Source organism: Nomascus leucogenys, chromosome 11, assembly GCF_006542625.1.
Source record: "Nomascus leucogenys isolate Asia chromosome 11, Asia_NLE_v1, whole genome shotgun sequence".
Classification (NCBI taxonomy): Eukaryota; Metazoa; Chordata; class Mammalia; order Primates; family Hylobatidae; genus Nomascus; species Nomascus leucogenys.
The window spans coordinates 8,213,658-8,227,796 of NC_044391.1; the positions used below are offsets into that span (position 1 = coordinate 8,213,658).

Sequence of the window (14,139 nt, forward strand, 5' to 3'; positions counted from 1 at the left end):
CAGACTGCCTAGATTTGGAACGTCATTTACTAGGTACCAACTATATAGCCTTGGGAAGATTATTTAACCTCTCAGTGCCTACATCACCTCATTGTAAAATGGGAATTATAATAGCCCCTTCTTCTCAAAGGCAGTGAGAAAATTAAGTACAAGAACTGAAACCTGCCTAGTATCTAAGTGCTTTATAAGTTTCAGCTCTTATTTAAGTACAAGAACTGAAACCTGCCTAGTATCTAAGTGCTTTATAAGTTTCAGCTCTTATTCCAACATAATCGATACTGCTTTTGATTCTTCACTTGTTTCATGAACCATATTTCTTTCTGCTAAATTAAAGGTTTTTGAAAATGAATTAAGTCCTTGTAACAAATATACAGTAATGCATAATTATATAATTAATAAATAATAACACAATCCCTGTTATTTCAAATTTTGCTGAGCAGATATTTGAAAAGAGATTTTCTTTCTACTTTTAATGCGATGTGTTTACCATTTCTCACAATATGACTGGAGTTATTTATGTTTGACAATGATCTGGAGATTGCAAGTAAACTTGATTATTGTAAATATATTTGCTCTTATTCAAGCATATTTGAGTCGATTGCATCTTTATTTGACTAAACTCTTTGCTGAGTCATTCTTTCTTGGATGAAATGTTATTTTTAGTAATGGATCATTCTTCCTCCACATCTAGGATTGTATCTTCCTGACACACATAAGGGCAAATGTGAAGAACTCTTCTGATGCATTATTCACAAAATCTGAAGCTGAAGCTGGTTTATATTAAGTACAATTGAAATCAGATTTTAAAAAAAGGATGCAGTGTCTGTGTAAGCTAGATTTTCTGCAGAGGAAAAGATTTTCCCATTTTTATCTCTTTGTATCATTTTAATGATGAAAGCACCGGATTTTTAGTCAGACTATGATATTCACCTCACTCACTTGTTAATTTTTTTTAGCTCTATATGATCCTTTATGTGGTTTGTGATGTAAATATAACTTGAGGTTCAAAATACTGGAATGTACTATCTTTTTCCTTTTATTTTTCTAGATAGTATTGATTGATTTGTTTTTAAATTTACGTATTAAGGTTTTAGATTTTGTGGTAAAACATATCCAGGATTGAGAAATGCAGCACAGGGCATAGGAAGGAACCAAGCAAGTGTAGGGTTTCAGGAGAGGTTTAGAGCTTTATAGGGTGGATGGCACTAGAGGGTTACTCCCTTCCCACAGGTAACAGGGCTGGGCTGTTACATCCCCGCGTCTGTTAGCCAATGGCTACAGGCCACCACCAGGATATCATATTTAATCAGCAGCACTTTTATTTCTTAGTGGCCATAAAACAATGGTGTATCTTATAACTTTTGACATCTTAAATTTGACACAAACATGGTATATGAATTTGAAACAACACATTTATCTCTAATTACTGTTTTGGTGGAATTCCACAATTTTTATGTAGCATTTTCATTATCAATGATATTTATTTTCAAATTTCCATTCTAACTTATTCAAACAATGTTTAGAAGTGTTTATTACACTTTCCAGACATAAAAGGATTTTTAAAAATTGTCTACTTATGGCTTGTAATTTTATTGCATTGGGATCAGGGAGCCCAGCAGAATCACAAAACAAGTTGAAACTTGTTTTGTGGCCTTGTGTGTGGCCAATTTTTATACAGTTTCCATTTTTTTACTTAAAAAGATTAAATATTCTTGGCCGAGTGCAGTAGCTCACACCTGTAATCCCAGCACTTTGGGAGGCCCAGGTGGGTGAATCACTTGAACCAGCCTGGGCAACATGGTGAAACCCCATCTCTACTAATAATACAAAAATTAGCCCAGCATAGTGGCACGTGCCTGTAGTCCCAGCTACTTGGGAGGCTGAGGCACAAGAATTGCTTGAACCCGGCAGGCGGTGTTTGCAGTGGGCTGAGATCGTGCCACTGCACTCCAGCCTTGGCGACAGAGACTCTTCCCCAAAAACACAAAAACAAACAAACAAAAAAAGATATTATATATTCTTTAATGATTGAATTAAATTCCATATATTATTAAATTGAGCTTTATACGTTCCAATCTTTCTGAGTTTTAGTAATTTTTTGTTTGCTGAATCTACCAGTTTCTAAGAGATGTTAAAAAATCTTCAACAATTGTGGATTTGTTCATTTCCTATTGCAAGACTGTTAATTTTTCATTTTTATATTTTGAGGTTATGTTGATGGATATATGCTTAGAATTATCACAACTTCCTTGTGATTGTTCCTTTGAACATTATGTGGTGATTCTCTTTTTCTCCCTATTATTGACCTTACTTTGAAGTCTATTTTGTCTGAAGTTCATATGAACTTTCTTTTGATAGTGTTGCCTGGGATATCATTTCTATCCAGTTTACCTCAGTTTTTGTGTGTCATGTTTTAAGTATGTTTCTTACAAACAGCAGATAGTCGAGTATGGTATTTTTCCTTCAATCTAAGAGTATCTGTTCTTCAACTTGTTTTTTTTGTTTTTGTTTTTCTTTTTTTTCTGGGCTGCCTTCATGACAATTTCTTCTGATTTTTCTGGTAATTTGTTGATGTTCTCTTCTACTATGTCTGATCTTAAGCCATCCTTTGATTTTTAATTTGAATGAATACACATTTTCTTTTTCTTTTCTTTTTTTTTTTAGAGACAGGGTCTCACTCTGTTGCCTAGGGCAGAGTGCAGTGGTGTGACCATAGCCCACTGTAATCTCAAACTCCTGGGCTCAAGAGATCCTCCCACCTCAGCCTTCCAAGTAGCTGGGACTACTGGTATGTGCCACCATGCCTGGCTAATTTCTTTTTTTTCATAGAGACAGACTGTCACTATATTGCCCAGGTTGTTCTCTAATCCTTGGACTTAAGTGATCTTCCTACCTTGGCCTCCCAAACTGCTAGGGTTACAGGCATTTCATTTTTCTTAACTCTAGTTGGTTCTTTTACATGGCTGCTTATTCCTTTGTCAGGATGCCTTGTTTTTCTGCTTTCTTAACCATTTTAAAATATATTTATTCTGTAGACTTTTGCAGGTTGTTCTATTCTATCAAGTCTTGAGGTGCTGGCTGGGCACGGTGGCTCACACCTGCAATCCTAGCACTTTGGGAGGCTGAGGTGGGTAGATTACCTGAGGTCAGGAGTTCGAGACCAGCCTGGACAACATGGTAAGATCCTGTCTCTACTAAAAATATAAAAATTAGCCGGGCATAATGGTGTGCACCTGTAATCCCAGCTACTAGGGAGGCTGAGGTAGGATAATTGCTTGAACCTGGGAGATGGAGGATGCAGTGAGCCGAGATTGCACCACTGCACTCCAGCCTGGGCAACAGAGTGAGACTCTGTCCCAAAACAAACAAAAAAATACTTGAGGTGCTGTACCTTTTATTGTGTGTGTGCAGTCAGTGTGCATGCACGTTGACTCACTGAGCGGATTTTTTTTCACTTGTGTATATTCTAAAATTTTCTTGTGAGTCTAGTAAGTCTTCTTTTGTGGGAATTGTGACATTGTTTCTCCAGAGTGAGTTTGTGTTGCTTCTGTCAGGTTTCCAGAGTCATTATTTTATTGACTGAAGAAAAATTTTGTATTGGTTTAGAAGTTTTCACCCAAAAAATCAGGTGGCATAAATTCAAATCCAAATCTGTATGAGGCTCAGGGCTGTGGTGAAGGTTTTACCAGGGAGAGGTTTTTCCCTGTGAGAGCTTCAATAGAGAACAAGTTTCCTTGATACTTGCCTACGATGGCGGGTGGTGATTGGTTGGTTGGTTGGTTTTCCCTAATCTTCTCTTTTGTTGTCTGAACAGCTCTATGAGACTCCTAGCTTTATTCATAGCTCTTCTTTCCGATTCCCTTCTCGAAAGTCCTAATGTCTTTTTTCCTTCCCCAGCCTGGAACTTAAAATATAAGGCTCAGCCTTTACCAGCTCTGACTACAACTCGCCAAAACATCGACTACATACTTACTTTTCATTATTTCCAACATTTGAGGATTTCAGCTCCTTGTGAGCCCAGTTCTGCCTTTAAAAACATTTAGAGTTATGACATACTTTAGGCATCATTTTTAGATATTTGTAGCAAGAGGATTTTCCTATTGGATTAACCCACCATTTTGCTAGAATGAGAGATCTTTAGCAGTTTTCTTTTAAAATCAATTCACATACATAAAACTGTGAACTGATTTAAAGAAAAACTTTTAGTAAATACTAGGAAAGGTATGAAATGGTGAGCAGGTTGGGCTCCTTGCAGATCCTAGCAGTCAGGGTTTTTGTTAAGAAGTGACCTTCAGGGCTGGGCACGGTGGTTCACGCCTGTAATCCCAGCACTTTGGGAGGCCGAGGCAGGCGAATCATGAGGTCAGGAGATTGAGACCATCCTGGCTAACATGGTGAAACCCCGTCTCTACTAAAAATACAAAAATTAGCCAGGCGTGGTGGCGGGCACCTGTGGTCCCAGCTACTCAGGAGGCTGAGGCAGGAGAATGGCGTCAACCCGGGAGGCGGAGCTTGCAGTGAGTGAAGATCGTGCCACTGCACTCCAGCCTGGGCAACAGAGCGAGACTCCATCTCAAAAAAAAAATAAAAAAAAATTAAAAAAAATAAAAAGCAAAAAAAAAGTGACCTTCAGAACCACATCTAAAGAAGAAGGTGGACTGGGCAGAGGGAGAAACTGCGATGCGGTCTCACTTGGCTGCAAGAGAAACACCTGGCTGTCCCTACAGGTGGAGCTCTGTGGAGCTAAAATGGCCTGTTAGAGTTGTCTCAGGTTAGGGTTAGATGATTCTGCCTTCATACTCCTGTATCAACTGGCCATTGGAAGTGAGGTGCCCCAGGAAGGAGGCATGACCTTGGCTATGCAGCTCTCTGTACCTGAAAACAGTCCCTTCAGAGACTGACTGCCAAAGGCTGTCTACAGACTGTACTCCAGCAATTGGGCAACTAGTTCCTCGTTGAAGGGGGTCTCAACAGCACTTCACAGTGTCCATTCCAAATATACCGAAAAATAATCAATAAAATGGAATGCAAATGTTAAACTTAGCCTAGCTGGTCATAGGCCCCAGAAGCAGCAAAAAGGAATGCCAAGGCTGACTCAAGACAAGGTTCCAAGATACCTCCCTTCAACCAAGAGCACAGTGGTGTTTGGGTATGATCATCAAAATTAATGATGATTAATTCTAAGGGCTGCCAGGAAGGACATGGTCTGTAGTGTCCCAGTGGCCTGCAGGAATAGGCTCCACTGTTCCTACTGCATGATTGGTTATTGATTTGCCTTGCTAACAATTTAATACAAATAATTATTCTTTTAGACTTCATTCTGACTTATATGGAAGAATTAGTTGTTGAAGTTATGGTGTTAAAATACCCTGAGGAAAAGTGAACATGCCATTTTAAAAAAGGTAATGGATGGGAAAGCATCGTGTTCAACTATAAAATACTACCCAAATGTACTCTAAAAACATTAAGCCTTATTATTTTTAGGTAGCACTATATTGTAATATAGCATACAGAGAATGCTAAATTTGGAGTTAGAAGATCTAGTTTACATCCCGGCTCTCTACAAAAAGAATTCAACTCAATGTAATTCAGCAAATATTTCTTCATTCCAACTATGCGACAGATAACAGTGCCAGGCACAAATCTTGCCTTTAAGCTATGGGGGTATAAATGCTATTTGTTATATGTGAGAATTTCTGGGTAAAGAGACAAGTGGCAAAATTCCAAAAATGGCTAAATAGTTTTCTCTGTTTTTAAAATGTAGAGAAATTTATTTATATTCTGGAACTATAACTTGATGTTAATCTCTTTAATTTTTAGAACAGATTATTATATGTGTTTTGTGAGCATTCCATTAAGAATATCTAATCACTAAGAATTAGAAAGAATTTTTCAGAGTAAGTTAAATCCCATTTCTCTTTTGTGAATGACTGGTAGGTCTGTGGAATAGCATTTACAGAACACCTATATCTCAAGCATATCCTGTGCACAAAATGTTGAAATGGGAACTAAATGAGAATAGAGTTCAATAAGGTTCTGAGCCAGTCTGATAATCATGTGTAACCCATATTCTTGTTTCATTCCACAGTTTATGAAGTTCAAACTCTCCTCTAGGGAAGGTAGCTTCTCCGTGGCTTCCTCTACTTTCTTAACTCCTAATTAAATAGGTACTGTTTCCAAGCTGTGTCGCATGGACCCACAGTGAGACTTAATATCTCTTTGAGTTGTCCCAAAAGGATATTTACTCTTACAAAATGTTCATGAGGAATACAAATTTTATCTAAGATTTCGTAGAGCAGAAAGATAAGATGAGTTATCCCAGGAACAAAAACAATTTTTAATGGTCACCTTAGACATTGCTGATTTAAAAATATCAGTTGGAATCCCCCAACTTTGAAGTTTCACTAACTTTTCAGTTTAGCGCAGCCAATCACCATCTTTCTTGCTCCTCATATCTGCTGTTTTCATAGTTCTTCTCCTGTTCTGTTCTTCTCACCCTTTCAAAAACAAAATGTCAATGTTCCTCTCCCTAGTTCTGCAGGGCAATGTCTTTCCATCCTTGAAGACTTGGCATCAGCTGACACCAGGCTTCTGTGTTGCAGGGAGGTGGGAGAGCAGGAGGGGGTGTTTACCAGCCACGAATGCTTGTTAAGACATGACCCCAGGCCCTTGGCACACTGCCATACAAAGGCAGTGCACATTGTATAAGACATTCTAGTAAATAGAATTTTTCACCCGCATCACATGGAGATTTTTATCTTATCTATATTTGGTCAGATACTCCTGACCAAATAATTACATTTACTCACCCACCAATAAGATACCCAGTCACCAATAAAATTCTAAAGATTTATGGTGTATTATTGTGGGCCCTAGGCACTAAATTTGGCCCATCTTGCTAACTTCTCTAATGAGAACATGGGTAAAAGATCAGAAGTGATAAGCTTGTCAAAATTTTGAATGACAGAAAGCTAGGAGAGAATAGCTAATGAATTCGTTAATGCAATCAATAGGTTGGAATAATGGTCCAAAATGAAGTTTAATCCTTATAAATGTAAACTGCCTGTTAATGTAAGATATGCACAGTGAAGTTTAATACACATAAATGTAAAATGTTACACTTAAATTCAAAAATGTAGACAAACACATAAGGATTAGGAGACAGCTGGCTGTGTTGGTCAATTTCATGTGTCAGTTTGGCTTGGCTATCATCCTCAGTTATTCAAACAGGAATCTAGTTGTTGCCGTGATGCTGTTTTGTAGCTATGATTAAAACCCATCAAAAGGAGATTATTCTAGATAATCTGGGTTGGCCTGATTCCATCAGTTGCAAAGCTTTAAGAATGGAACTGAGGCTTCTCTGAGGAAGAAAAAAATTCCACCCGTGGATAGCAGCTTCAGCTGATGCCCAAGAGCTCCAGCCTGTTCTCCCTGATAGCCTGCTCTTTAGATAAGGGACTTGCCCCACCAGCCCCACAATCGCATAAGCCACTCACTTGCAATAAATTCCTTAGCATAGACATCTCCTACTGTTTTTTTTTTTGTTTGTTTGTTTGTTTTTTCTGGTTGAACCCTGACTGCTACACTGACTTAGTACTTTTAGGTGAGGACCTCTAATGTTCCTTTTTACTCTTAAGATTCTGAAACTTCACTTTTACCCACTATGCTTCGACTGTGTGCCACTAAAAGCTCTTTATCCTCTTAGTTCATGCCATCTAATCTCCCGTCTGGAAAGCCAGGTGTGTTGGATATCCTCTAATTGCCTTGCCTTTTTTTTTTTGAGACGGAGTCTCGCTCTGTCACCCAGGCTGGAGTGCAGTGGTGGGATCTCAGCTCACTGCAAGCTCCGCCTCCCAGGTTCACGTCATTCTCCTGTCACAGCCTCCCGAGTAGCTTGGACTACAGGCGCCTGCCACCAGGCCCGGCTAATTTTTTGTATTTTTAGTAGAGACGGGGTTTCACCGTGGCAGCCAGGATGGTCTCGATCTCCTGACCTCGTGATCCGCCTGCCTCAGCCTCCCAAAGTGCTGGGATTATAGGAGTGAGCCACCGTGCCTGGCCTTTTTTTTTGAGATGGGGTCTCCCTCTGTCGCCCAGGCTGGAGTGCAGTGGCGCAATCTCAGCTCACTGCAGCCTTCGCCTCCTGGCCTTAAGTGAACTTCCAGCCTCAGCCTCCCAAGTAGCTGGGATTACAGGCACATGCCACCACGCCCGGTTATTTTTTGTATTTTTGGTAGAGACAAGGTTTCACCATGTTAGCCAGGCTGGTCTCAAACTCCTGAGCTTAGGCAATCTGCCCACCTCAGCTTCCTGAAGTGCTTGGATGACAGGCACAGGCAATGGCCACCGGCTTTCTGATTGCCATTCTAGATCCCACTCCATCCTGCCCTGTGCCTTGGGACCCTAACTCATAAGGACCACACCACACCAATGGACTCTCTTTCCTTCCTGCTTCTGAAGAGATTTGCTCGAAGAGCATCACTAGCAGGAGGTATGAAGGGTAAGCAGGAAGTGAGGTGGGGCTGTTTCTTCCCTGCCTCCTCAATCTGAGTCTCTGCAGGCTGGCTTTGTCCTTGACCTGAGACCATAGTTCTGTCACAGAGCCTTCTCCACATACCTCTAGTAGCCACTACTGCCCTGTGGCACTTCAGGGCCAAGGGGTGGCAATGCCAGTCCTGCTACTGGCCCCAGGGGGAACTTTGTGGTTTCCCTATATCCTGTCTACGCCTTTAGAAATAAATAGTCTCTTTATTAAACTCTTCTCAGATGACTCAATTTAAATGTGCCATTTGTTTCCTGCCAAATCCCTAACTTCAGTTAGCTAAGCATGTCAACATTTTGATGTCATATCTAGAGCCAATTCTTCAAATGGGCAGTGAACCACTCTTTTGGAGCTAAATGTGAGGAAAAAATACGCTTAAAATATTAAGATTTAAAAACTTGAAAATCCTTGTCAAAGCCAGACTCTCCGAAAAAACAGATACTAACATCAATGAGTTCATCCAGCCCCAAAACTATTCTCTTTCTTCTCCATAACCCATGGTTCATAACCCACGGTTCTCAATTTCTATCTATTGCTCTTATTAGCAGTAATCACTTTTCTGTATTTACTTGTGTCAGAAGAACACATTTTGTGATTATCAACCTTCCTTATTATCATCAGTACAAATTCTGAATCTAAAATAGTGGGTAACAGCCCGGGCAACATAGCAAGCCCTCATCTCTACTAAAAATTTAAGAAATTAGTTGGGCCTAGTGGCGCACACCTGTAGTCCCAGCTACTCAGGAGGCTGAGACAGGAGTATCTATTTTTTTTTTTTTGACGGAGTCTTGCTGTGTCGCCCAGGCTGGAGTGCAGTGGCGTAGTCTTGGCTCACTGCAAGCTCCGCCTCCCAGGTTCATGCCATCCTCCTGCCTCAGCCTCCCGAGTAGCTGGGACTACAGGTGCCCGCCACTGTGCCTGGTTAATTTTTGTATTTTTAGTAGAGACGGGGTTTCACTGTGGTAGCCAGAATGGTCTCAATCTTCTGACCTCGTGATCTGCCCGCCCCAGCCTCCCAAAGTGCTGGGATTACAGGCATGAGCCACCGCGCCTGGCCTGACAGGAGTATCTTTTGAGCCCAGGGTGTGGAGGTTGTAGCGAGCCAAGATCATGCAGCTGCACTCCAGCCTGGATAACAGAGTGAGACCCTGTCTCAAAAAAATAAAATAAATTAAAATAAAACAAAGGTAGAAGCCTGCAGAATTTAATGCTTTTGTGTGTGTAAATATTTATGACTATATCCTAAGACTTCTCAGAAAGTAGCTCTAAAATTTGATTTTATATTGCATGTAGTCATTTTAAATTTCATGTGAAAAGATATTCTACTTACAATGATTCTTATTTCTCTTCAAGATATCTTTCTTTTGAATTCCTTTTGTTCTTATTTTACGTTGATTCTTCTTTTTTTCCAGGAGATTTTCTCTTTTATTGATTACATTACTTGATGTTCTTTGTTCCAATATGTGTGATAAATATTGTTTGATTTCGTTCACTGATACCTACAAAGAAAAAGACTGTTGCTCATTTTGTTCATGTGTGAGTTTTTTCAAATGAAACAGGAAAGTGAGAAATTCATATATTCATGGCAAAAATACAAGCTTAATGCAATTACTCTAATTCTTGCTTTTTTCCAATCAAAATGACAGATGGCTTACTTCACTTTAGAAATCCATATGTTTTATGAATAAAAACCTTTTAAATCTATTATATTGTCATCTGAACTGCAGAGCCAAGCATTAAAAGCTAAATGTTATAAATAAAATAGTAGGAGAATTTAACCAATTTACCTTCCACTGGTAAGCTGTCATGGTAATGTCAATTGTGTTAGCTAAAAAAATGAAGATGTTGATATTGACTTACACATTACAACAAATTTATAATGGGTGGAAAGTACAGAAAATCTTCTGACTGGCTTTAAAATAACAATATTTCCTGAAATATTAAAACAACATTTCCCAAAAGTCCTTTTCAGAAGTTATATAATTACAATTAATCTTTTTTAAGTAGGGTAATAGTTTTAGGGGGTTATTTCTGAGTAGTAGAAAATAATGCAGGGATTAAGGGAGAAAAAGCTTTATGGAAGTAAATATTCATGATTTACCTACATAATTTTCAGGGTAAATTATACTGAAAGATTAAAATTTTTCCTTTGTCAATTATTACTATTATTATTATTTTTTGAGACAAGTCTCACTCTGTCACCCAGGCTGGAGTGCAGTGACGCAATCTTGGCTCACTGCAACCTCCGCCTCCTGGGATCAAGTGAGTGTCCTGCCTCAGCCTCCCAAGTAAGTGGGACTACAGGTGCATGCCACCATGCCTAGCTAATTTTTGTATTTTTAATAAAGGCAGGTTTCACCATGTTGACCAGGCTGTTCTCGAACTTCTGACCTCAGGTGATCTGCCCGCCTCGGTCTCCCAAAGTGCTGGGATTACAGGCATGAGCCACCACACCCGGCCTTCTTTGTGAATTACTACTTCTAAGAAGAGTCAAGACTTTTTGTTTGCTTTTTTTTCCTTTTCTTCAGTATAGTTTAGACTTTCTCTTCTGGCATGCTTAAATCCTTCGAGGTGGTAGCAAAGACATCAGAGCAATGACCCAGGGGCCACAGCAAGCAGAAACATGAAGCCATGTAAAGGACTTTTTAAAAACAGCTTTAGGCTAGGCACAGTGGCTCACATCTGTAATCCCAGCATTTTATGAGGCCGAGGCGTCCGGATTGCCTGAGGTCAGGAGTTCGAGACCAGCCTGGCCAACATGGTGAAACCCTGTCTCTACTAAAAATACAAAAAAATTCGCCAGGCCTGGTGGTGTGTGCCTGTAATGCCAGCTACTTGGGAGGTGAGGCAGAAGAATCGCTTGAACCCGTGAGGCGGAGGTTACAGGGAGCTGAGATTGCACCACTGTACTCCAGCTACTGTACTCCAGAGTGACTCTCAAAAAATAAAATAAAATAAAAAATAAAAATAAAAACAGCTTTAATGAGATATAATTCACATATTATAAATTATATATTAACCCATTTAAAGTGTACAATTCAATGGTGTTTTAGAATATTCACAGACATGTGCAACCGTTACCACAGTCAATTTTAGAACATTTTTATCACCTTAAGAGAAAACCACAAATCCTTTAGCTATCACCTTCCCTGTACTCCCATCCTCCCTACCCCAGCCCTAAGCAACCACTAATCTATGTTTTATTTCTATAGATTTCTCTATTGTGGACATTCATATGAATAGAATCATATAGTATGTGATTTTTTTGTGTGACTGGCTTCTTCCACTTAGATTTGTTTTCAGGGTTGATCCATGTTGTAGCATATATCAGCACTTCAATTCTTTCTATGGCTAAATAAAATAATATGCTCCATGCTGTCATTCAGGGACCCAAGCAGATATTAAAATACTGTGCCAGCTTCAACATGTGGATTCCAAGGTCTCCTGGAGCATCAGTATCTAGCAGACAGAAAGAGAAAGAGCCTGGAAGACTATGTGGAGAAAAGATTTCTGTTTTGTTTTGCTTTGTGTCATTTGGTTTGCTTTGCTTTCTTGGTTTGCTTTGCTTTCTTTAATAGGCCAGACCTGGAAGGGGCACATAGTGCTTTTAGCCACTTTCTTTTTTTAAATTTTAACTAAAATTTATTAGATGTTTAGTAAGTACATAATAGCTCAGTAAACATAAGGGTTTTTTTTTTTTTTAATTTCCACACGTTTTGGGGGAGCACGTGGGATTTGGTTACACGAGTAAGTTCTTTCGTGGTAATTTGTGAGATTTTGGTGCACCCATCACCCGAGCAGTATACATGGAAGCCAATTTGTAGCCTTTTATTCCTCATCCTCTTCCCACCCTTTCCCCCCAATTCCCCAAAGTCCATTGTATCATTCTTATGGCTTTGCATCCTCATAGCTTAGCTCCTACTTATGAGTGAGAACATCCAATGTTTGCTTTTCAATTTCTGAGTTACTTCACTTAAAAATAATATTATCCAGTCCCATCCAAGTTGCTTTGAATGCCATTAACTCATTCCTTTTTATGGCTGGGTAGTATTCCATATATATATATATCACAGTTTCTTTACCTGCTCGTTGATTGATGGGCATTTGGGCTGGTTCTGTATTTTTGCAATTGTGAATTGTGCTGCTATAAACCTGTGTGCAAGTATCTTTTTTGTATAATGACTTCTTTTCCTCTGGGTAGATACCCAGTAGTGGGATTGCTGGATCAAATGGTAGTTTTACTTTTAGTTCTTTAAGGAATCTTCACACTGTTTTCTACAGTGGTTGTTCTAGTTTACATTTACACAGCAGTGTAGAAGTGTTCCCTTTTCACCACATCCATGCCAACATCTATTTTTTTTTATTTTTTGATTATGGCCATTCTTGCAGGAGTAAGCTGGTATCACGTTGTGGTTTTGATTTGCATTTCCCACTTTCAGCCACTTTTTATTAGCCCCACCTAACTGCAAGGGGGCTGAGAAACAACCTATTTAGGTATCTGGAAGAAGAGAACATGGACTTTGATGAGCATCCTGCACTCTCTGGCATAGTGGAATTATCATATGTTATTGCCATTTAACTTTTCAGTTCAACAATAACTAGCATCTAAGTTGAGGAGGCAGTACAAGTTTGGCAAATGCCAGTGATTGTCTGATGTTTCTACTGGCTTCTTTACAGAGGCCAGTGTTTCTTGACTTTGGGTTTCTCTCTCATCCTGAACAACAGCAGAACACAGTCAGCGAGACCAAGTATTAGGGAGCCTTGGAAGACAGAGAGGCTTTCTCTGACTCTCCAAGGCATCCAGAGATTAAATAATTCAATAACAAGCATTTTTGGAGCATCACTCTCAGTCCCTGCTCTCAGAGCCAGGGATACAGCCACAAACAACCAACCAACCAAAGTCTCTGCCCTCTTGCAGCTGATTTTCTGCCAGGGAAGATAATAGTCAACTGATAAAAGGAGGTGTTTTTAAAAAGGGAAATGGGAGGGAAGTGATAAAAGTAAGTGTTATTTGATACAGGGTGGAGAAGTTCTGCGATTACATTTGAGTAGACTGCTGTGGGAAGGGAGGGAGTTAGCCATGCAAATAAACCTCAGGAAGCGAGTTCTGACAGAGGGAATGGCAAGTGCAAAGGTGCCGACGCAGGAACACACAGGTGTGCAAGGAAGACAGGGTAACTGGAGCAGAGTGAGTGGGGTGGGGAGAGGGGGGAATAATGAGGCAGAGAGGCAGCGCTGAGGCCAGGTTCAGGATTGGGAGTTGTGTTCTGTGTGAATGGGAGCCCCATGGAGGGTTCTGAGCAGAGGATTGATATTGACTGACTTAAATTTCAGAAGTATCATTCTGGCTCGTGTGTGGAGAATATGATATCATAGAGATGGAGTGGGGAGAAGAGGCCAATTGAAATAAGCCACTTGAGAATTGATGGTGACAGTGAAGAAAGAAGACGGTAGAGGGGGAAATGGTGACAGTGGCTGTGGTTGGTTTCTGGAGATATTCCAGAAACATTGCTGACAAGATTTTCTGTTGAAGGGCTTATCATGTGAATTTTAGTTTTTAAATAGCAAATGCAATAAAAGCATGTTTGTAAAACTCT

The 14,139-nt window shown here is 39.8% G+C and overlaps 1 protein-coding gene across 3 annotated transcripts in view; it reads right to left on the minus strand.

Annotated features, from left to right (window-relative positions):
* The window catches only part of SEL1L2 (SEL1L2 adaptor subunit of ERAD E3 ligase), a 153,325-nt gene that overhangs the window by 74,044 nt on the left and 65,142 nt on the right, over positions 1-14,139 (minus strand). For all 3 annotated transcript variants that reach the window (XM_030821998.1, XM_003252082.4, XM_030821997.1), the window contains exon 3: positions 9,873-10,041. Coding sequence is in view for 2 of the 3 variants with exons in the window: in XM_003252082.4 (XP_003252130.2) it covers positions 9,873-10,041 (169 nt within the window). In the remaining variant the exon portion in view is untranslated. The remainder of the gene's footprint in view (positions 1-9,872; positions 10,042-14,139) is intronic.